This window comes from Prionailurus viverrinus, chromosome A2 (genome assembly GCF_022837055.1).
Source record: "Prionailurus viverrinus isolate Anna chromosome A2, UM_Priviv_1.0, whole genome shotgun sequence".
Lineage (NCBI taxonomy): Eukaryota > Metazoa > Chordata > Mammalia > Carnivora > Felidae > Prionailurus > Prionailurus viverrinus.
The window spans coordinates 12887055-12910059 of record NC_062562.1 but is presented as its reverse complement, the minus strand read 5'-3'; the positions used below and the strand labels follow the sequence as shown (position 1 = coordinate 12910059).

At 57.4% G+C, this 23005-nt stretch overlaps 2 protein-coding genes across 6 annotated transcripts; both read left to right on the top strand.

Annotated features, from left to right (window-relative positions):
• The first annotated feature begins 16 nt into the window (after positions 1-16).
• Positions 17-14613, top strand: IQCN (IQ motif containing N). 5 transcript variants are annotated; one of them, XM_047850485.1, is made up of 5 exons: positions 17-70; positions 2298-2435; positions 3598-4665; positions 4705-7104; positions 13603-14613. In XM_047850485.1, the coding sequence occupies exons 3-5, from the start codon at positions 3628-3630 to the stop codon at positions 14527-14529; spliced, it is 4365 nt and encodes a 1454-aa protein (XP_047706441.1). In that variant the 5' UTR covers positions 17-70; positions 2298-2435; positions 3598-3627; the 3' UTR covers positions 14530-14613. The 5 variants fall into 5 exon arrangements, with proteins under 5 accessions (XP_047706441.1, XP_047706440.1, XP_047706437.1 ...); XM_047850484.1 differs by adding an exon at positions 3317-3507 and having other exon boundaries at positions 3598-7104; XM_047850481.1 differs by having other exon boundaries at positions 3598-7104.
• Positions 14614-15312: 699 nt separating this feature from the next.
• LOC125149293 (pectinesterase inhibitor 10) lies at positions 15313-21903 on the top strand. The gene is made up of 4 exons (XM_047828163.1): positions 15313-15568; positions 18562-18858; positions 21586-21746; positions 21844-21903. The coding sequence occupies exons 1-3, from the start codon at positions 15313-15315 to the stop codon at positions 21723-21725; spliced, it is 693 nt and encodes a 230-aa protein (XP_047684119.1). The 3' UTR covers positions 21726-21746; positions 21844-21903.
• Positions 21904-23005: the final 1102 nt, after the last annotated feature.

Genomic DNA, 23005 nt, shown 5'->3' with positions numbered 1-23005 from the left:
CACAAAGCCATTGTGGCACCAGGGCCCCAAGGCTGGCCATTCGGGCTGGTCGGTTCAGCTTCAAGGGCAGGTGAGTGGGGCTGGTGGAGGGTTTGGTGGTGGTGGGGGGGGGTAACACGGAGACTGGGCTGTTCTCCCCTGGCCTCCAGCATCCTCAGAGTCCCCTTGGACTCTCCAGGCCACTCCAAGAAGTGGGTCAGCTTTTCAGTCCCTCAGACCAGGGGTGCTCGGCGCCCCCAAAAACCTGATGGTGGGTTTGTCTGCCTGGGGTCCCAGCCTGGAGAGCCTATCATGTTTCTTGGGAGGCCGGGAAAGTGCTCTTAGCTTGCATGACAGGGAAACTGAGGCTCAGAGGGGTTTACTCAAAATTTCCAGGCCAGCTCAGCTTACATGTCTGGGGGCCCCTTTCCTTTTTCCTGTCCCCTCTCACTCCGTTGTCTATTCACTCATTTTGATTGAGCTCATTGAAAGGGCTGACCCATATGGCTGATGAAACCCCAGACTCTGGGATAGGCCGTTTCAGATCCTGAAGCTGCTCTCTCCAAGTTCTGAAGCTTGGGCTTCATCCATCCATCCATCTATCTATCCATCCGTCCATCCATCCGTCCATCCATCCATCCATGCATCTATCCATAAACATCTATTGAGCACCTATTGTATGTACTATTCTAGGCACTGGGGGTTCAACAGCAAAGAAAATAGGCAGACATCCCTACCCATGGGCAGCTCATAGTTAATTGGCGGGGAGGCAAATCAGAAATAACAAAGAAATAAGAAATGTGGTATATTGGCTTCTCCGGGCCTCAGGTTTCTCCTCTGTGAAATGGGGACAATGTGCCCACCTCCAGGAGAACCAGCCTCGGGCCCATTTGCCGTTATGATTCAGTTCACACTGATGCTTGTCCTGAAATGGGCCCAGCCTGTCCTGGGGCTGGGGTGAACACCGGGCTGGGGCAGGACATTCAAGCCATTACATAGGTGACGCTACAACATTCATTGTGAAAGGAGGCAGCGCGTGGGTCTTTGAAAACAAATCTATTTCGATCATCTCTGTCTTAAAGTGTTTGGTCTATTATATCAATTACTGATATGGTTGAATTTAAGTCTTCTGTTGATGGGCATTTGGACGGTTTCTGGTTTGGGGTGAGTGTAATGAACACGTGGACCTCTTGAGTGTAAATGTCAGGGTGGAATTGATGAATCGCCTTCAAGATACCGACAGTTTCTCCAAGTGGTCACGCTGTGTCCATCTCTTAAAGTTGAGCCCTTTTTGTGGATCTGGAACACCTTTCTGATGGCTGGATTGCATACCGCTGTATGAATGTTCTGAGTAAATTAAAACAATTTTTTTTAATGTTTATTTATTTTTGAGAGAAAGCGAGCGAGCAGGAGAGGGGCGGAGAGAGAGGGAGACACAGAATCCGAAGCGGGCTCCAGGCTCCGAGCTGTCAGCACAGAGCCCAAGGCGGGGCTCGAACCCACGAACCGTGAGATCATGACCTGAGCCGAAGTCGGACGCTTAATCACCTGAGCCACCCAGGCCCCCTTGTTCTGTGTAATTTAAGCTGCCTCCTGTTGATAAGCATTTGGGTAGTTTTCAGTTTTTACTCTTCTTCAACAATACAGTGATGAACATCCTTGAACATCCTTCCTTTTTTTTTTAAATTTATTTTTGGGACAGAGAGAGACAGAGCATGAATGGGGGAGGGGCAGAGAGAGAGGGAGACACAGAATCGGAAACAGGCTCCAGGCTCTGAGCCGTCAGCCCAGAGCCCGACGCGGGGCTCGAACTCACGGACCGCGAGATCGTGACCTGGCTGAAGTCGGACGCTCGACCGACGGCGCCCCCCAGGCGCCCTTGAACATCCTTCTTTATGCACTTGTAACTGACCCCCTAGGAATCACCTTTTTGGCTATCTCTAGCTGTTTTGCTTATATGTACAAAATAACATTAGGGGCTCCTGGGTGGCTCAGTCCGTTAAGTGTCCAACTCTTGATTTCAGCTCAGGTCACGATCTCACAGTCATTAGATTGAGCCCTGCGTCACGCTCCGTGCTGATAGCATGGAGCCTGATGGGATTCTCTCTGTCCCCCTCTGCCTCTCCCCTGCTCGCACGCACTCTTTCTCTCTCCATCTCTCAAAATAAACATTAAAAAACCCCGAATAGCACTAGCATGAACTTCTCTGTCCATTCATCTTTGTGGAATTAAAGGTCTTTGATTTTTGTTTTGAGATGCTAGGGCTTGGGGATTTTGTCTGTCTGCTTTTTAACATTTCTTCTCATGTTGGTCTTGAGGTCAGAGCCAGCCCAGGGCAGTGTTGCTGCACGTTGCATGAGATGAAGGGCTGAGTGAAGGCTGCTTCCTCTTACAAGTTGGCTTCTGAGATTGCACCTTCTCCTCCTGCTCCTTCTCCAACTCTATGGCCCTTCAAGGTATGCAGATGGCTGGGAAAAGAAATCTGGCTGCTCCCACCAGATGGCAGGGGTGTGGGGGGGCTTCTGCCAGACAAGTGTATTATGCTCCAGGTTACGCATCAGGGCTGCTTGGCAATATCCCAACTCCCTCTGAACCAAGGTACTTCTGAAAACCGCAGTCACCCCCTCGTCCTTATACTCATCCTTCCATCTGTCATTGATCTACCCATCATCTACGAGTCACCCACCACCTATTCTCTGATCCATCCAGCCATCAGTGTACCTCCTGTTCATTGATCTCTTCAATTCCTTCAGTTCTCTTCATTCATACGCTCATTTATCTACTCAGATTTCATCCATCCACTACTCATTCGTCTACCCATCCGTCCATTCCTCCCTCCTTCTCTCTCCCCATCCATCCACCCATCCATCCATCCATCTATCCGCTTATCCATCCATCCATCCATCCATCCATCCATCCATGTGTCCATTTCCTTATTTGTTGATCTGTTGATCAATTCATTCATCAATTTCATTTACTGATTTATTCTTCCACACAACCCTTTATCCATCTTTCCAACCCACTCACCATTCATTTATCCAGATTTATCCCTTCCGTATCTAGTCATTCGTCCACCTGTCTGCCCAACTTCCAATACATTCAACCACTCATTTATTAATGTAGCCACCCACCCGACACTCACCTGCTCGCAGCCTGAAACCAGGCCCTGTGACCGAGATGGGGACTCAGAAATGACTCAGACTTGGTTCTAGCCTTCTAGGAATTCATAGTAAATGGGGAGAGGCAAAAAATAACACACACACACACACACACACACACACACCCCAGAAATTTTCCAAAATAGTGTGATCAGTGCTATATTCACACTATGTTCCAGATATAAAGGAAGTTCAAAAAGCAAGAAGGTGGTTGGACATTTAACCGAGCGGGTGCACTGTGCCAGCATTGAAGTGGCCACAGGATGATGAGGGAGACATAGGTACCAAAGGCCACCGCGGTAGGTGGCCAGGAGAAAGAGGGCTTGCAAAGGAGAGGAGGAAGATTGTGAGGTGCCAAGAACAGGAAGAGGTAGGTCCTGGAGTGCTTGCTGCAGCAAGGAGACCTCTTGCCTGCATGACCCCACTCCCTGACCACCTACCTCCTTGCCACCCTTCACAGGCAGAGCTGACCTGCTCAAGAAGAAAGACAATGCAGCAAGCAACGCAGCCCCAGTTATCACCCAATGGGCAGAGCTTGTACCAGCCCCAGTCCGACCCCAATCTCCAAGACAAAGCACGGACACTGCGTCCAAAACCTCAGCATGAGCCACTTGGTTCCAAGGAGAGCCTTCCGCAAGATCTGGACAAGGACAAGAAGGCGACTCGTCACATCCCACGCCTCCGGGCTGTGGTTGAGAGCCAGGCCTTCAAGAACATCCTGGTAGATGAGATGGACATGATGCTGTCCCGTGCAGCCACCCTCATCCAAGCCAACTGGAGAGGCTACCGGCTCCGGCAAAAGCTGATCTCCCAGATGATGGCAGCCAAGGCCATCCAGGAGGCCTGGCGACACTTCAACACCAAGCGTCTCCTCCGGTCTGGCAAGTCGGTGGAGAAAAAAGTGAGCGTGGAGGAGGGGGACATCCCTTACCACCCCCCCCAGCAGGTGCGGTTCCAGCATCCAGGAGAGAGCAAGTCCCCTCTGGCTCAGCCCATCATGGTGAGCAAAGAGACCCAGTTCCCTTCCTCTGACAGCCTGGCTGCCTGCACCCACCAGCTGGTCCTCCTGCAGACCCAGAGTACTCCACAGCCTGGCATACGGGTCCCTTGTACCATTGGAGGCCCCAACGTCACCTTCCTACCACACCAGACCGTTGCCATCAGACTTCCATGTCCAGTGAGTCTAGATGCAAAGTGCCGCCCATGCCTGCTGACAAGAACCGTCAGAAATTCCTGCCTTGTCCCTGTAGAAGGGGACACAGTGAAGACCAAGCAAGTAACTGCCAGAGCCAGCAAGTCAGGAGCCTCCGGGCCACCACCACCTGTCAGGTATGCCCCGGCAGTTCACGGATCACTCAAGACCCAGACCCAGGACCACATGGAAGCAGAGGTCTTCAAAGCCCCACCCCAGACAGGCCCAGCACCTGTGATAACCAAGACCCCGCCCCAGCCGTGTGTAGTGCCCACGGGAACAGTAGCCAAGGCCCCACCCCAGATGTACCCAGCGGCCCGGATGACCAAGACCCCAACCCCGATGTACCCAGCAGCCGCAATGACCAAGACCCCGCTCCAGTCTTGCCTGGCAGCCATGATGAACAAGACCCCACCCCAGCCATGCTCGACGCCCACGGCAACAATAACCAAGACCCCACCCCAGATGTACCAGGTAGGCCCGGTGGCCAAGGCCTCACCCCAGGCATGCCCGGTGGCTGCAGTGGCTAAGACTTCACCCCAGACATCCCAGCCAGCCACAGTGACCAAGACCCCATTACAGTCTTGCTTGGCAGCCATGGTGAACAAGACCCCACCCCAGCCATCCCCAGCAGCCCCGGTATCCAAGACCCCAACCCAGATGCGAGCAACAGCCTCGATAACCAACCCTTCACCCCAGACACGACCGGCAGCCATGATGGCCAAGATCTCACCACAGATATGCCTGTTAGCCTCAATGATCAAGCCCCCAACCCAGACACGCCCTGTGGCCGCAATGACCAAGACTCCGCCCCAGACATGCCCAGTGCCGGCGATGGCCAAGGCACCTCCCCAGACCCGTCTGGCGGCCATGGTCACCAAAACCCCAGCCCAATTCCGCTCGGTGGCTGCCATCATCAGGACCCTGTGCCTGCCACCTCCAACAGCTGGAAATCTGAAGTCTTCACCTCCAGCAGCAGCGGCAGCTGGAGTTCCCAACACCTCATCCCACACATATCTGAACGGACCAAAGGCCAAGGCTGTGGTGGATGCAAAGCAGACAACAGGGATGGTCAAGATCTCATCCCGCTCATCCTTGCCTGAGGGAAAGGTCAAATACTTTCCCCCACCACATCTGGGGGCTGGGACTCCCAAGGTTCCAGCCAGGCCTCCTTTAGAAGCTGAAAAACTCAAGACCTTCTCCCAGAAACAGGTGAAAACGGAAACAGTATCCAACACCAGTTTGGCCGTTGAAACGCCCAGGGCTTCGCCATGGGCAAAAGTGACTGAGGACAGGAACAAGTCCTCATTACAGACACACCTGAGGACCGATGTTATGAAGGTTCAACCCCAGGTGTATGTGCCTGTAGAAACAGCTGTGGTCCTACCCCGGGGCGAGCCGGCCACATGTCCGGCCAAGGCCGCGGGAACATGTCTGGCCAAAGCTCTACCCCAGGAACGGCTGGCCACATGTTCAACCACAGCCTCGTCCCAGGGACAGCTGCTTGCTGAATTGACCGCAACTCTGCCCCAGGCACATCTGGGCACATGTCTGTCCAAGACCCTACCCCAGGCACATCCATCCACCAAGCTGACCAAGGCCCTGTCCCAGGGACATCCACCTGCTGAGCTGACCGCAGCTGAGGCTCAGTCACATCTGGGCCCATGTCCGTCCAAGGCCCTGTCCCAGGCACGTCCATCTGCCAAGCTGACCAAGACCCCATCCTTTGCACATCTGGGCACATGTCTGACCAAAGCACAGTCCCAGGCACATCTGGCCACAGGAGCAGTAAAGGTCCAATCTCAAGCACATCTGCCTACTGGGCTGACCAAGGTGCACTCCCAGGCCCAGCTGGTCACAGAAGCAGCCAAGTGCCTCTATGGAACCCACCAACCTGCTGAGCTCAGCAGCAAGACCCAGTCGCAGCCGCTCTTGGCTGGGTTCAGGGCCTCCTCCCAGCCTTGTCATCACGTTGGTGCCCTTGGCACTCTGCCCCGAGCCAAGCCAGAGGACAGACTGACCCGGATCCAGCCCCACAGCCATGCACAGGGCAAAGCCACCCAGGGCCCATGCCAGGGGTCCTCCGAGACCCAGAGCATGCTGATGCCCCTGTCGGCATCTGCCAGACACCCCACGTGCAACATTGAATCCTGGGGTGACAGTGGAGCCACCCGGGCCCAGCCATCGATGGCCGGCCCAGCCACACCCTGCCAGGAAGAGCTGGCAGCCTCCCAGCTCGCCTCCCTGTGTGCCGAGCTGGCCGCCGAGCTGGGCTCCCAGGAGGACCTCCGTGCCCTGCTGGCGAAAGCCCTCTCCCAGGGGCAAGTGAGGGCAGCCCTGAACCAGGCCCTGACAAAGAAAGTCCTGGGTGCCACGATGACCAAGGCCCTGCCCCAGGGCATGCTGGGCACAGCGCTGATGAAAGTGCTGTCCTGGGGTGAGCTGGGCATTGCCCTGTCCCGCACCCTGACCCCCACTGAGCTCCGGGCAAAACTCGCTAAGGCCAAGCAGGGCAAACTGGCGGGCGTGCTCAGCAAGGCGCTGACGGAGGAGGAGTGGGCAGCCCTGAGCCAGGCCCTGTGTCAGGGGGAGCTGGGCGCGGTCCTGAGCCAGTCTTTGTCTCAGGCAGCCCTGAGGACCGGAGTTGTCCTCCCCAAGGCCACCTCGCAAACAGCAGGAAGCAGGATGACTGTGATGCCGACCCCAGTGGAGGTGGGGAGCCCATCAGCTGCGTGGGGGCCCACCCTAGGCCCCGTGAGACCACAGCCCAGCAAGGTCAGGGTTCCCCAGGATGGGGCCTGGGAGGGCTTCTTCACAGGCAGGCCTGCCGGGTTCTTAGCAGAGATGGGGGATGGGGCCATGCTCGGGGGGTCACCCTGCTCGTCGGTGGTCTCCACGGGTGCCTCCCTAGCTAGTAGAGTGATCACCACTGTTCATCAGTACCCCCTAATTGCTGCCCTGGACCCCACTCCATCACGGGAGATGGGGCCCAGCAGGGACTCCTCCTCAAACCTGTATCTGAATCCTGAAGTCAGTGAGGAAACTGTGTGCCTCCCCCCAGCGGCCGGTGAATTGGCATCGGATCTCAACCCCGTGGAGAGCGACACGGGCCCCGATTTGCCCAGGCCACCCCTCCTGCAGCTGCCCCCCAGTCTGTGGCAGCCGCTCATTGCCAACGGTGTGGGCCCAAGCACCAGCCAGCCGTCAGTGGCCGGTGGCACAGCCCAGAGCTCCCATAAGCCACAAGTCAGCAGGGTGGCCCCACATCCGTGGGCCTCGTCGAGGGAGGGCAGGGTGGCCCCGGCTATGCCTCCCCGCACTGTGGGTGGTGGGAAGGCCTCCCATTCCCACCGGTGTGTCGCTGCCTATGGGGGATCCGTTTGTTGGTGTCGGCCCTCCGGGGTCGTCAAGGTGCCTCCCGGCGTATACCGGTCATCGGCTACCAAAGTTCCACGACAGCCATCTGTGGTCCGTGAGGACGCCGTGCAGAAAACTCAGTCCTCAAATCACAAACGGGCCTCCCCGGACCCTAGGGAGAGAATCGGCAAGGCGACCTCAGGTCCACAGAGGGCTGCCGCTGTGAGCAAAGCATCCCTAGCCAAACCACAGACTCCCAAGGCCTGTGACATAAGCCTAGGTCTCTTGCCTGGCTCCGCGGCTCCCGGTCATCGCTGGGCACTCAAGACTCAGGTAGATCCCAGTGTGTTCCAAGCGTCCCCAGGCAGTAGGTTGGCACACCCCCTGCCTGGTACAGCCATCCCTCGACAGGAGAGGAAGCAGACCAAGGGTACCATTTCCAGTGGGCACTGCCCACGGGAGCAAGTGACTGGCCGTATACTCAATGAACTGGTGGCCGGTTTGCCACAGGGTCTGGACAATGACCTGTCCAGAAGCCTGTCCCCAGACTCCACAGACTGTGGCCCGAATGTGAGTAATTCCCAGAGCTCATTGCCCAGCTGTAGTTCACTCAGCCTTTCCACCATGTCTGTGACCAGTCTGACTGCTATCAACCTGGCGGAGGAGGAGTCCTTGGAGGCCAGCTTGGATAGGGACATCCGGGTAGATGCCCTCCTCTCTGGAGAGGCCGAGGGGGGGCCTCAGGGGCCTGGAGACAGGGAAGAAACTAGGGAGGTGAGCTGGCCACACACGACTCCAAACCTCCACCACCCTCCCTCTGCGAGTTCAGAGCCGATGCCCATTCTGCACCACAGCTCGGTGTCTGGTCATGTGACCTTGAGTGTCCACTGGGGCTCAGATGATCCGGATGAGAGGGCTGTGTCTTCAGGCCAAAGCTCCATGGATCTGAAGAAGAGCTTGTCCCAGAAATCCTATAGAACAGGACTGACCAGAAGTGTGTCTTTGGGTAATGTGGCCCCTACCGTGTATCAGCAGCCCTCTGGGGCCAGTAGATTAACCTCAAGCCTCTCCCTGCCATCAGTAGCAGATAACATGGCTCCAAACCCGCAACAGCCATTTATAGTCAGTAGGGTCACCCCCAGCCTATCTGAATCGTCTATGACTACTAAGGTCACCCCCAGCCTAGCCCAGCCATCTGTGACAGGTGGGGTGGCCCCCAACATAGACCAGGCATCTGTGACCGGTAAGGTGGCCCCCAGCCTAGCCCAGCCACCTGGGACCAGTGGGGTGGCTCCCAATTTAGCCCAGGCGTCTGTGACCAGTAGCGTGGCCCCCAGCCTAGCTCAGCCGTCTGTGACCGGTGGGGTGGCCCCCAACTTAGCCCAGCCATCTATAACCAGTAGGGTGGCCCCCAGCCTAGCCCAGCCATCTATGACTGGTGGGGTGGCCCCCAGCCTATCCGAGGCATCTGTGACCGGTAGGGTGGCCCCCAGCCTAGCCCAGCCATCTGTGACCAGTGGGGTGGCCCCCAGCCTAGCCCAGCCATCTATGACTGCTGGGGTAGCCCCCAGCCTAGCCCAGCCATCTGTGACTGGTGGGAAAGCTTCCAACTTAGCCCAGGCATCTGTGACCGGTAACGTGGCCCCCAGCCTAGCCCAGCCATCTATTACTAGTGGGGTGGCCCTCAACCTAGCCCAACCATCTGTGACTGGTGCCGTGGCCCCCAAACTAGCCCAGCCATCTGTGACTGGTAGGGTGGCCTCCATACTAGCCCAGCTATCTGTGACTAGTGGGACAGCTCCCAACTTAGCCCAGGCATCAGTGATCAGTGTCGTGGCCCCCAGCCTGGCCCAGTCATCTGTGACTAGTGTGGTGGCCCCCAACCTAGCCTGGCCATCTTTGACTAGTGTGGTGGCCCCCAACCTAGCCCAGGCATCCGTGACTGGTGGGGTGGCCCCCAGCCTAGCCCAGCCATCTGTGACCAGTGGGGTGGCCCCCAACCTAGCCCGGCCATCTGTGACTAGTGTGGTGGCCCCCAGCCTAGCCCGGCCATCCGTGACTGGTGGGGTGGCCCCCAGCCTAGCCCAGCCACCTGTGACCAGTGGGATGGCCTCAAACCTAGCCCAGCCATCTATGACTAGTGTGGTGGCCCCCAGCATAGCCCAGCCATCTATGACCAGTGGGGTGGCTCCCAATCTAGCCCAACCATCTGTGACTGGTGCCATGGCCCCCAACCTAGCCCAGCCATCTATGACTGGTAGGGTGGTCCCCAGACTAGCCCAGCCATCCGCGACCAGTGGAGTGGCCTCAAATCTAGCCCAGGCATCAGTGATCAGTGGGGTGGCCCCCAGCCTAGCCCAGCCATCTGTGACCAGTGGGGTGTCCCCCAACCTAGCCCAGCCATCTATGACTAGTGCCATGGCCCCCAACCTAGCCCAGCCATCTATGACTAGTGTGATGGCCCCCAGCCTAGCCCAGCCATCTGTGACCAGTGTGGTGACCTCCAGCCTAGCCCAGCCATCTGTGACTGGTAGAGTGGCCCCCAACCTAGCCCAGCCATCTATGACTAGTGTGATGGCCCCCAGCTTAGCCCAGCCATCTGTGACCAGTGGAGTGGCCTCCAACCTAGCCCAGCCACCTGTGACCAGTGTGGTGACCTCCAGCCTAGCCCAGCCATCTGTGACCAGTGGGATGGCCCCCAACCTAATGCAGGCATCTGTGACCAGTAGGGTGGTCCCCAGCCTAACACAGCTACCTGTGACTGGTGGGATGGCCCCCAGCCTAGCCTGGCCATCTGTGACCAGTGGGATGGCCCCCAACCTAATGCAGGCATCTGTGACCGGTAGAATGGCCCCCAGCCTCACACCGCTACCTATGACTGGTGGGGTGGCCCCCAGCCTAGCCCAGCCATCTGTGACCAGTGGGGTGGCCCCCAGCCTAGCCCAGGCACCTGTGGCCAGTAGGGAGCCCCTCAGCCTGTTCCAACCATCTGTAATGAGTGGTAGGGGCTGTGCAGTTGGTCAGTCAAGTCGGCCCCCTAAAGTGGGTTCAAATCTACCATCATCAAGGGTGAATGCCGTGGCCCCGAGTCAGCGTCATCCATCGGTTGTGACCGAAGTCCCCCCGAGTGCATCATATCCATCTGGGACCAGCAGCATGGGTCAAGGTCTGAGCCAGCCATCTGTGACCCCTGGGGTGGACCCATGTCAAGATCCTGTAATGGTTAGTGGGGTGGCCTCACACCCCCAGGCCCCTGAGTTCAGTGAGGTGTCCCTTGAATGTCATCAGCCATTCAGTGTCGGGGGGAGGTGCCCAAGTAGGACGGCACATTCTGCTGTTGCTGTTTCAGCCCCAAACCTCTACCAGGTGCCTGTGGCTAGTGGAGAGGACTCTTGTCTAGACCAGGGAGCCGGTATATCTCCGGGGGCTCTGTTCAGGGGCATGGCTACCAGCATGTCCCCAGGTGCCATGGCTGCCGGCATGTTCCCAAATATGTCTCGGGGGACCCCGGCTGCTGGTATGTTCCTAAGTGTGTGTCCGGGACCTGTGTGTCCAGGCATCGCAGGGAGTGTGTGCCAGAGAAGGGCGGTAACTGGTGTGGGCCCAGACCAGTTTCAGGTGGCCAGTGGGACGACCCCCACTGCATCCCCGGGCTCTGTGGCAGGTGTCCCTTTGGTTCGTGAACAAGCCTCAGAGGCGGGTCCTGGTTTCTCCCAGGCTTCAGTGCCCAACAGACGGGGTAGGAATCCATTTAAGTTTTCCCAGGCCAGTGTGGCCCCCAATATGTCTCCGGTCAATGTCGATCTCCCAACACCTTTGAACCACCAGCATTCTTCTATGTCCACAATTGTGGCACCAGGTTACCAACAAGCAAACGCTGTCAGCCAGGAGCCTCTGATGGGCACAGACAGTGGCCTGGTGCCAGGTTCTGTAGCCAATAGGATGGCCACAGCTATGGCCCCAGGTGCTGTGGCCAGTGGTGTGGCCCCCAGCCTTCCTCCTGGGTCTGTGATCAGAGGTGTGGGCCAAAGCCTGCCTCCGGGGCCCGTGATCAGTGACGTGCCTCCCCACCTTCCACCAGGTTATGTGGTCAGTGGTGTAGCTCAAACCCTTCCCCCAGGGTCTGTGATCTATGGTATCAGCCATAGCCTTCCCCCAGGATCCGTGATCAGGGGCATGGGCCAGGGTCTTCCTCCAGATCCCATGGCCAGTGCTGTGGCCCAGAGCTTTCCTCTGGGTTCTGTGGCCAGTGGCATGACCAGGACCCTGTGTCCAGGTTCTGTGGCCCCCAGTCTGATTGCAGCGTCTGGAGCTGGGGGGATGAGGCAAAGCCTCCCTGTAAGATGCGCAGTTAGTTTCACTGCTCCGAGCCTTGTCCCAGGTTCAGTGGCGAGTGAGGTGGCCCCAAATGTCTCCCCTGAGTCTGTGGCCTCTATTATGGTTCCAGCATCTATGGCTGGGGGGCTGAATGGGGGCCTGGTTCTGGGGTCCAGGGCTAGCGCAGCTGGCCTGCCCCCCACAGTCGGAAATGTGGCCCAGAGCCTTCCCCAGGGGTCCATGCTGATCGGGATCACTCCCCGTCCTTACTACGGATCCCTCGCTGGGGAAGGGTCTATAGCCCCCTTCCAAGCATCTCGTGCCATTGGCCTGGCTCAACTTCATCCCCGGGCTGGGGAAGCTAGTGGCACAACCTGGAGGGTGCACCAAAGGCCCACGGCTCTACAAAGAGCCTCACAGTTGAGCCACGCTCTTGGGATGATGCCATTTGAGACCACAGATGACCAGGTCATGATGAAGCCAGAGGACCTGGAGAAGGCTCTGTCCCAGGCGTCTGAATCCAGTGGGGAGTCCATAGTCGAGGAAACCCCATGGATGCCCCATAGCCTCCCATCAACTGACATCAACCACAGCCTCCAGGTCCTTCCCAACGGTCAAAAGCCATTGTTGGAGGAGGTGGTTCCCAGTGAAACCAAGTCGCTGACCAGTGGCATGGCCCCTGTCCCTCCCCAGGCCCTGAGTGTGGCCAAGCGCTGGAGGGCAGGTGGCGTCACTGCAGCTCTGCAGCAGGGGTCAGCAACCACTTGGGGGGCCCCCAATTCCCGCTTTGTGACAACTAGCAGGGTCCCCAGTGTGCACATGGAGTCTGTCAGAGCTACCGGGGCCCCTTTGGCTCATCAACGGGCAACAGCGGCTCATGGGTCCCAGAGCCCCTCGGTGGCTCTCATTGTGCCTCAGAACCCCTTCGTGGATCACGTGCCCCAGAGCCACGCCCACGAGGCGGGGGCTTCTACCATAGTCGCAGGGTCACCCAAGCTGGCCCATGGCAGCACTATAACATTCAGTTTGCACCCAGGGTCGGTAGCTGGGATGGGGACCCCCAGGACTTCCCAGAGGTCAGGGGCCGCCAGGGTGGCCTCACATGTGCCGCCTTATCTGCCCAGGGTGAGTGGGGTGGCATCTGGTGGGTTCCAGACAGAAGCTGTCCCCAGAACACACGATAAGCCAGCGTCTGGGGATCCGGCTCAGACCAGCCACAAATTTCTTGGCTCTAGAAAATCCTATAGGTCCATGCCTGGTAGTCTTGTGTCGGAAATGCTAGATGATAAGGTAGCCAGGATCGTGCCCTCACGTGACGTGCGAGAGCAGGCCCACAGGTCCTCATGGCAAAGTCCCGAACACCTCCCGGCTACGCCACCAGCCATAACACCAATCATGCGTACTGAGGCGACACACGACATGGGCATCCCTGGGCTGCACCCAGAGTTTCGGAGGGTGTCTCTGGGCTATGAGTCTTCACCTGGCGGTTCCCGGAGGCCCCTTTTAACCCAGGAGCCAACATGGGGGTCTCGGGATTTCCAGAGCGCTGTGGCTCCTACAGATAGTCCTAGGGCACTCCTGACTCCCGCTGTACTCCAGGGCCCCGCGGACGCCGTCAGAGCTGGTGGCCAAGCGCGGAACTCTGCCGTCCCCAGTGGAGCCGTCCGGCCCGTGGACGGCGCAGTGACCCCTGGTGGCCCGTGGGAGCCGGCCAGGGCTTCTGTACCGGGGGACACTGTGGGCAGAGAGGCAGCGGTGAATCCCAGGCAGCCGGGGAAGCTGATGGCATCGATGCAGACCGTGGAGAAGATAATCATCCGTGCTGTGGTCGTTATCCAGGCGCGCACACGTGGCTACCTGGCACGCCGCTCCATCAAAGCGTGGCACCAGTGGGCCGTCATCATCCAGGCCGCCTGGCGTGGCTACCGTGTGCGGCGGGACCTGGCCCGGCTCTCCAGAGCTGCCACCGCCATCCAGGCCGTGTGGCGGGGCTTCTGTATCCGCCGGGGCCAAACCCCACCAGCGTTGCTCCAGGGCGTGTGGGCCGAGATGGGCGGCAGGACCGGGTGGACCTCTGACCACCGCTGCTTCCAGTCCTGTCAGCCGCACGTCTGCCCCCTCTGCCAGTCCCTGAGTCCCAGGGTGGGGAGCCCGCCCAGTGTGGTGATGCTCGTGGGTTCCAGCCCCCGCACGTGCCACACGTGTGGCCACACCCTGCCTACTCGGGTGGTGCACGGCATGGGCCGGGGCGCCAGAGTCCAGGCAGGCGTCCCATGGGGCTCTGGCACCCAGACAACCCCCGGGAGCCCCCGGCAGTCCCGTCGCCAGAATGAGGCAGCCGCGACCATCCAGTCGGCGTGGAGGGGCTTCAGCGCACGCCGCCAGCTGAGGCAGAAGCAGGTGGCAGCCAAGACGCTTCAAGCCACCTGGCGCGGCCATCACACTCGGGCCACCCTCACCACGGATGCGCTCTTGGGACCAGCAGCATGGGACGATCCGCAGTATATGCAGTGGCCGGGTGTCTAGGACATTGACTGACTGGTGGGGGGACACCAGGAGAGGGGCAATGTGGCTCTTAGGGTCTAGTGAATAAAGCCCTCCACAGCCTGAGTCTTGGTCCACCTGTGCTCGTGGGGGTGTCTTGGGTGTGGTTGGGGTGGGGTGGGGGGGAATTGAGAGGCTCTGGAACATCTTGGATGGGAGGGGCCCCAAAGCTTCCAACCATGCAGTCGGCACCTGGGTTCTGCAGCCGGGAGAGGGACCCTAAATCTTTTCTAGAGGTCAGGGCCGACAGGGTGGCCTCACATACGTCACCGTGTCTATCCGTGGCTAATGGAGGGGAGTCCAGTCAGTTCCAGATGGAAGCGGTCCCCAGCACATTCCAGAAGCCAGTGTCCGGGGACCCGGTCCAGAATGGCCACCATGAAAATTCCCTGCCCCTAGAAAATCCTACGGGCGTATGCATGGGTGCCCCTTCAGGAAATGCTAGGAGTTTCCAGCCGCTTCCCGATTGGGGAAGTGTAGCCTGCCTTTCTCTCTCACCCCCAGTCTTGGTGAGAGAGCGAGCCAGACAGACCCACCCAGGCTGTTGGGGCAGGAACCGGGCAGAGAGAGAGAGTGAGGGGGCTGCCCCAGAGGGGGGCGGCCCGGACAGAGGACAGCATGCGGGGCGGGGACAGCATGGATTTAGGGCCGCTACGGAGGGGGCCACAGAGTTGAGGGGATAGGAAGAGTTGGACGGCTTCAGGGTCATGGTCCAGGTGGGGTTTGTAGGAGAGGCGGGGGGTCCAGGTGGAGAGGGCGGCAGGAATGGCACCCCCGGGGAACAGTAGCCCAGAGGCCCTGTGTCCTGAGGCCCCACCTCTGCCCCACCTGTGCCCAGCCCCATGCGCCGCAGGCAGGGGGCGCGTGCGCGTGCGCGTGCGCGTGCCACACACCTGTGCCGAGCCCGCCCTTCGCCCTCCCTGCCCTGGAATGGCGGGCTCCCAGCTGCCCTCGCCACTTCTGCCGCTGTCTCTGGTGCTGCTGCTGGGGAATCCCTCCCTTGCCCCTGTCGCCTCTAGAGGTAAGAACAGGTGACAAGGAGGCCTGGCTTTCGGGAAGCTGGAGGGGGGCGTATGGTTCAGGAACACACTTGGCTTCTGAATCCCTCCTTCAGGCCACCCCCCCCCACCCCCAGCCTTCCCCCAACACGTGAAGGGCCGCTCCTCTCAGAAGCAAAGTGGGACGCTGCCACTCTGCTGATCTGAACCAGCAAGAGGCTGGTGGGGGCCTCCATACCCAGTTTGAGGTTCTGTTTCAAACCTCAGTTTCTTGTAGCCCCCAAGGGGAGAGGAGTGAGGGCCCCAGGGCCATAGTGGGGGGCACGTAAGGGCTCACTTCCTGGTCACTAAGCATTGATGGCTCCCAGGAGAGGTTCTTGGCCCCTGACTTGATTTCCTTCTGCCGCCCTGTAAGACGGTCCCTGGGCTGCAGAAGAGTTGAACCCGCAGCCTTCCCCCCAAGCCCTCCTTGTCCCACCGAGTCATGGCTCTCTCTGACCCATGCCCCGGCCTCAGCCCTAGAACGTCCAGAACGGAGGCCACCACGCCCGGGATTCCCACTGCGGGCAAGGGCTTCACTCAGAAGGCACCACATGTATCCCCATTGCAGAGCTCAGGAAACTGAGGCTCAGGCGAGGCGAGTCTCCCAGCTGTGCCAGGCCCAGAGTAGAACCAGATGCCTTGGCTCTTGCCAGCCTCCTGGTCTAGGGCACTCCGGGCAAAGCAAACTCCCGGCACAGTGCCTGGATCCAATTTCGCTTCACCTTCTGGTCAGCTCTCTGGCAGCTCAGGAGCACCTGTCTACTCTGTCCCCGGCACTCAGCAGAGCTTGTGTCGTCCTCCACCTCCTCTTTCAAGCACTGGCTTTCCTCGGTTGACTTTAAAACGTTCAGCTCCCTTGGGGCACCTGGGCGGCTTAGTCAGTTAAGGGTCCGACTCTTGAAGGGTCGTGAGTTCAAGCCCCTCTCTTCCCCCCGCGCCCCTACCCCTTGGGCTCTTTGCTGCATGTGAAGCCTACTTAAAAAAAAAAAAAAAAAAAAAAAGTTCAGCTCCCCAGAGTTCTGGCTTGGCTTGGGGTCCACTGTGGCCCCGAGTCATCTTCATTTCAGCAGAAATACCTCAAAAATGATGATAGGAAGCAGTTTGGGGAGGCTGGCCTCTTCATCCTTGACTCCTTGGTGGTCCTTAAGGGGCCCTCTTCCCACCTTCCCAGTCACCTTGGGCCAGGTTCCCAACCATTCTGAGCCTTAGTCCCCCATCTGTAAAATTGGAATGAAGTCAGGCCAGTGCACCATGCCTCTGCTAGACTTCTCTGGCATCCCACAGAGCCTGGGAGCCTGGACAGAGAATTAGGGGTCCGTGTGTAGACCCAGCCCCCTCCTGGCGCCTGAGGTTATTTCCGCATTTTTGCTGCCGGAGGTGAGGTGAGGGAGGAAGCACAAAGATTCGCCCGAGGCAGAGTAGGTAGGGTGGGGCAAGGAGCCGTTGATGAACGAGCTCACAAGCAGCTAAGGTGCCTAGCAGCCTGGAACTAGGAAGTCCTTGTGGGATGTGGCCCACAAAATATTCACCCACCCTCATTCTAGCTCCTGGGCTCAGTGCCTGGGATGGGGTAGGAGCCAGGGAGTGGCTGGAACAGAGCAGGGTAATTTCCAGAGCCCCAAACCACGGATTGTTCCCAGAGCCAGAGACCTCAGAACCAACCTCTCATTTAAGACTCTGAGTTTAGCCTTGGGGACCTTCCAGGTACCTGATGAAGAAGATTAGGGCTGATCCTCCCTGGGGGCTCGGAGGTGGATCTGTGCACCTGACCACCCACTATGTGCCAAACCTGTGTGAGCGCTCAGAGGCTCGACTTACACTTTACACAGGAAGAAACTGAGTCCCAGAAGGTTTAGAAGGGTTCCCCAGGGTCGCCTGGCTGGCTCAGTTGGTGGAGCATGAGACTCCTGGTCTCAGGGTGGTGATTTCAAGCCCCACATTGAGGATAGACTTGAAAGAAAGAAAGAAAGAAAGAAAGAAAGAAAGAAAGAAAGAAAGAAAAGAAAGGAAGAAAAGGAAAGAGGGAAGAAAGAAAGAAACAGAAAAGAAAGGAAGAAAAAAGAAAGGAAAGGAAGGAGGGAAAGAAAGAAAAGACGAGAAAAGAAAAGAAAAAAGAGAAAGGGTTCCCCAGCTGGCTGGGTTGCAGCCATTCCCTATATACGGAGGGCCTTTCGAGCCCCGAAGCAAGAGTGGGGGCGGGGAGGGCCCCACCCGGGCTGTAACTTTGGCTGTAGAACTTCAGACAAGGGCGCCTCCCGCTTCCCACGGAGCACTCACGTGGTTCGCCAAGTCCTCCAGGTCTCCCGAGAGGCAGGCGTTTACCATCTGGGATAACGGGGAGACTCCGGAGAGGGGCTGGGGCTGAGGCCACACCCCCTTGTCCCTAACCATCCCCTCCCTGCCCCCTCAGGGAGTTTTCCCTCCAGTGTTATTTTTTTCCGTGCTCTTGGCGAGCAGGACGGAGAACCGAGCTTCCCAGCTACGGCTCCTCGAGCTCGGTGGAAACCACCGGCCGCTACTATCCACAGCAGCACGTCGAGTGTAGAGGCAGACTTGTTAAAAGGCAAAGTTCGGCAGGAATAAATCCGAAGACCTAAACGGCTTTATTAATGATTCGTGAATTGGGCAGCGTCCCATCTTAGCAGATAGAAAGGAGCTCCGGGGAGCTGTACAAAATGGAAGGCTTTTATAGGCAGAAGGGGGCGGGGGGGGGGGGGGGGGGAGAGAAAGGCAGTTCCCAGCAAAGAGTGGATTGTTTCAGGCAAGTTTACCTTCCTTTGCGAGAAAGCGGAGGAGGGCATCTAGGAGACAGATTATCTCACAAGTGCTGACCAGCTAATTCCAGATTGACGGGGTAAAGGTCCCACTCCTGGGCGGGGCGGAAACTGCGATTAGATTAGGTATTAAGTCTTGGTTTGTTGATATGGGGCTTAGCACAAGTGACTCCATTTTGGGCGTGTTTCTCTTTTTACAGACTCCAACGTCCAGGTCCGCATCCCTATTTCAAAGCCCAACTCCTCAAATTCAGGGGCAACCCCCACCAGCTCCACAAATCTGGGGTTGGAGCCCATCTCCTCCCCACAACCAGAAACGGCCACCCACCCCAGTTCTGGCTCCCCGGGTTCAGAGCTTACCCCTACCTCCCACTCGAGCCCCCCAAGCTCCCCCACCTTGACCTTGCCTTGGAGCTCCACTTCTCCCAGCTCGAGACCAGAGCCCTCTTCCATGCCCTCAGCCAGCACTGACGGGACCTCTGTGTCCTCTGGCTCTGGTGAGTACTGGAGGTTTGGGGGTTGGGGAAATGGTTGGGGGTAGCAGGGTGCAGTTCTGGGATTAGCCACCAGGGAGAGACACAGACCTGAGAATGTGTGGATCAGGGCTTCTTACTCTATGGGGTATCACCTAAAGCCGCTCACACCTTCTTTCTTCTATGCACATTTATTTTATTTTTTTTTTTTCAACGTTTATTTATTTTTGGGACAGAGAGAGACAGAGCATGAACGGGGGAGGGGCAGAGAGAGAGGGAGACACAGAATCGGAAACAGGCTCCAGGCTCTGAGCCATCAGCCCAGAGCCCGACGCGGGGCTCGAACTCACGGACCGTGAGATCGTGACCTGGCTGAAGTCGGACTATTCTATGCACATTTATTAAGCACCTAGTGTGTATCAGGTCCTGTGAGACACAGCTTTGTTGGGAGACAGGTTATAAGTAAATTACTGATTTGTTTATAAAAGAACAAGATAAGCACGATAAGGGGTCAGAATGTGAATACAAGTGTATTGAAATTTGTTTTAAACTTTTAACTGTTAAGTAATCTCTACCCCCAGTGTGGGGCTCAAACTCACGACCCGGAGATCAAGAGTCCCGTACTAGGATTGACATTTTTAGTTTTTAAAAATTTATTTATTGGGGTCCCTGGGTGGTGCAGTCGGTTAAGCGTCCGACTTCAGCCAGGTCACGATCTCGCGGTCCGTGAGTTCGAGCCCCGCGTCGGGCTCTGGGCTGACGGCTCAGAGCCTGGAGGCTGTTTCCGATTCTGTGTCTCCCTCTCTCTCTGCCCCTCCCCCGTTCATGCTCTGTCTCTCTCTGTCCCAAAAATAAATAAACGTTGAAAAAAAATTTTTTTTTAATTTATTTATTTTGAGAAAGAGAGGAGGAGCAGGGAGAGGGGCAGAGAGAGAGGGAGAGAGAGAGAATCCTAGCAGGCTCTGTGCTGTCAGCCCAGAGCCCGATGTGGGGCTTGAACTCACAAACCATGAGATCAAGAGTCAGATGCTTAACCGACTGAGCCATCCAGGCACCCCTAGGATTGAATTAAAAAAAAAATTTTTTTTTCTTTTTTAACATTTATTTCTTTTTGAGAGACAGAGTGTGAGGCGGGGGAGGGGCAGAGAGAAAGAGAGAGAGAGAGGGAGACACAGAATCCAAAGCAGGCTCCAGGCTCCAAGCTGTCAGCACAGAGCCCGACGTGGGGCTTGAACTCATGACCTGTGAGATTATCACCTGAGCGAAAGTCGGACGCCTAACCGACTGAGCCACCCAGGCGCCCCTAGGATTGAAATTTTTAAAGAACGGTTAGCAAATGTCTCAGTTTAAAGGAGGTGAAGGAGGCAGTCACACAGGTATCTAGCCGGAGAGCAGCCCGGGTAGCTGGCACGGCCCATGAAAAGGTCCTGAGGTAGGACTGTGCCTGGCGCATCTGAGGGCCAGTGACAGGGTTGGGACTGACCGAGTGAGTGGGGTGGATGAGTGGGGATACTGGTGGCAGCAGGGAGGGTAGGGTAGTTGCAGAGCATGGCCAGACAGGGCCCTGGGGGTTCAGTAGAAGCCAAGCATTTCTAGGGGGTCTAGAAAAAAAAAAAAAGTCATTCAGAACAGTGTGTTGTCTCGAATGTCCAAAGAACAGCGTGACACAAAGTGTAATGACCTGCCTGAAGTCCTAGGATGGAAACCAACCTCACAAAGGCTCAAATTTTGCAGGCATCATCAGAACGTCGCTGCATTTGGGAACAGAATCCTAGATTTGCTTTTTCTCACTTGGCAAGAACTCCTGAGAGTCCCCAACGAGGGCAGCAAAAAACACAGAGCACTGAATGAGTTCCTTATAGACAAATGGTTTTCAAAAGGGAAAGGAGAAAATCATGCTTTAAAAAAAGTTACAGGGGCACCTGCGTGGCTCAGTTGGTTGAGCGTCCAACTTCCGCTCAGGTCACGATCTCATGGTTTGGGAGTTCGAGCCCCGCGTCTGGCTCTGTGCTGACAGTTCAGAGCCCGCGGCCTGTTTCAGATTCTGTGTCTCCCTCTTTCTCTGCCCCTCCCCTGCTCACGCTCTGTCTCTCTCTCTTAAAAATAAACGAGCATTAAAAACATTGTTAAAAAACTATATTAAAAAAAAAGTTACAGCAGCAGGGCGCCTGGGTGGCTCAGTCGGTTGAGCGTCCGACTCTTTTTTTTTTTTTAATTTTTTTTTTCAACGTTTATTTATTTTTGAGACAGAGAGAGACAGAGCATGAACAGGGGAGGGGCAGAGAGAGAGGGAGACACAGAATCGGAAGCAGGTTCCAGGCTCCGAACCATCAGCCCAGAGCCCGACGCAGGGCTCGAACTCACGGACCGCGAGAACGTGACCTGGCTGAAGTCGGACGCTCAACTGACTGCGCCACCCAGGCGCCCCTGAGCGTCCGACTCTTGATGTGTGCTCCGGTCATGGGTCTCTCAGTTTGAGAGTTCAAGCCCCGAGTCGGGCTCTGCGCTGACAGTGCAGAGCCTGCTTGGGGTTCTCTTTCTCTCTCTCTCTCTCTCTCTCTCTGCCCCTCCCACGCTCTCTCTCTCTCTCTCTCTCTCTCAAAATAAATAAATAAACTTAAAAGGAAGTCGCAGCAGCAACAGGAGAGGGAAGTGAGCACGGCTTCCTGGAAGGGATGTAGAAACACCCGGTGGGTGTTTCAGCCTTGGGAGGGGTGGGGTCCAGGGCTGACTCAGGCCTCCTCCCCTCAGCTCCAGGGGACACTGGGGCCCCCGAGTTGCACAGGAACCCAGGCGTGGTGGTGGCTGTGTGTCTGCTGGTGTCCGTCTTGCTCATCGGGTCTGTGCTAATGGCTGTGAGGCGTGGCCACCGTGGTGTGTCTGAGTTCTAGAAGCTGAATGAGATGTCCACGGTGAGGTGGGGGCTGGGCTGGAGGGATTGCCCTCCCAAGTCCCTGCTGCAGACCCTGCTCGTGCCTGAACGTTCTCTCGTGTGTGTTCCTCCCCCAGGAGACAGCGAGCCAAAGGTCCTCCTTTGCCCATCACCCACCAGAGTGATCTCCGTGGGGCCAAGGGAGAAGGGGGCTTGGATGGGGTAGAGCACCTGGGGAGGGGCTAGGCTTGCCAGAATAAAGCCTTTGTGTTCCTCTGTGGCCTCCCGAGTCATGGACTGCTGTGACAAACGCTTCTGAGTGTCTACTATGTGCTGGGCTCATAGTGGGGACCATTTCTCCACCCTCGTGGGGCCCACAGTCTCAAATATGGGGACAGACAATAGCCAGGGAATCAAATGACATCACTTCAGGTGGCGAAGAGGGTCACGGAGTCACAGACTGGGGTTGTGGCCGAATCACAAGGGCCCTTGCATCCAGGTTTCCTGAGAGGGCGGTGAGGGGTGGTGGGAAGGAGCCACCCTGGAGAAAGCTGGGAGGGGATCCCAGGAAACAGGCACAGCAAATGCAAATGTCCTGCGGTAGGAAGAACTCGCGACGTTTGGGAAACAACACGGAAGTAAGTGAAGTCGGAGTAGGATAAGGGAGACGTGAGTGGGGGCCGCGCTGGCTGTGCGAAGGAGTGTGTGTCTTAGAATGGAAAGATTTTACCAGCTCAGACCAGCTTTACATCACGGGGGAGTTTCCAGCCAGGAAGTTCCAGAATCTAGTAGGTCCTTCCAGTCTTGAGGCGGACAAAGCAGCAGGGGGAGAAGGCTCTCCAGGAGGCAGGCACGGCCTGTGCAAAGGCTTGGGGGCAGGAAGGCACCAGAAGCACACAGAAAACATGGAGGCACAATGGCTCCCCCACCTCGGCCCTGCTTCCTGAGCCTGGGCCCCACTCTCTCCTCCCATTGTGCAGGAGGGAAAACGGTCCAGGGAGCGGCAGGCCTGGGGCTGGGACCTTTGGTGGGTCAGTGGGTTCTTCCTGCTTCCACCGACCCCATCCCCAGGACCATCCGGGCTTCTCTAGCCAGAGTGGGATATGGAGGCTCCAGGCTATGCCTTGGCCAGGACTCCGGCCTGGAGCTGCCCCCTCCAGGGGGCTGGGTTTACCAACCACAGAAGGCTGGGTTTACCCTTCTGTGAAATGGGTGGTGACAGAGGTGGGAGGTCAAGGTCACACAGCATTGGGGGGGGGGGGGTGAAGCCTGCCCCGGGGACAGGGTCATGCTCTAATG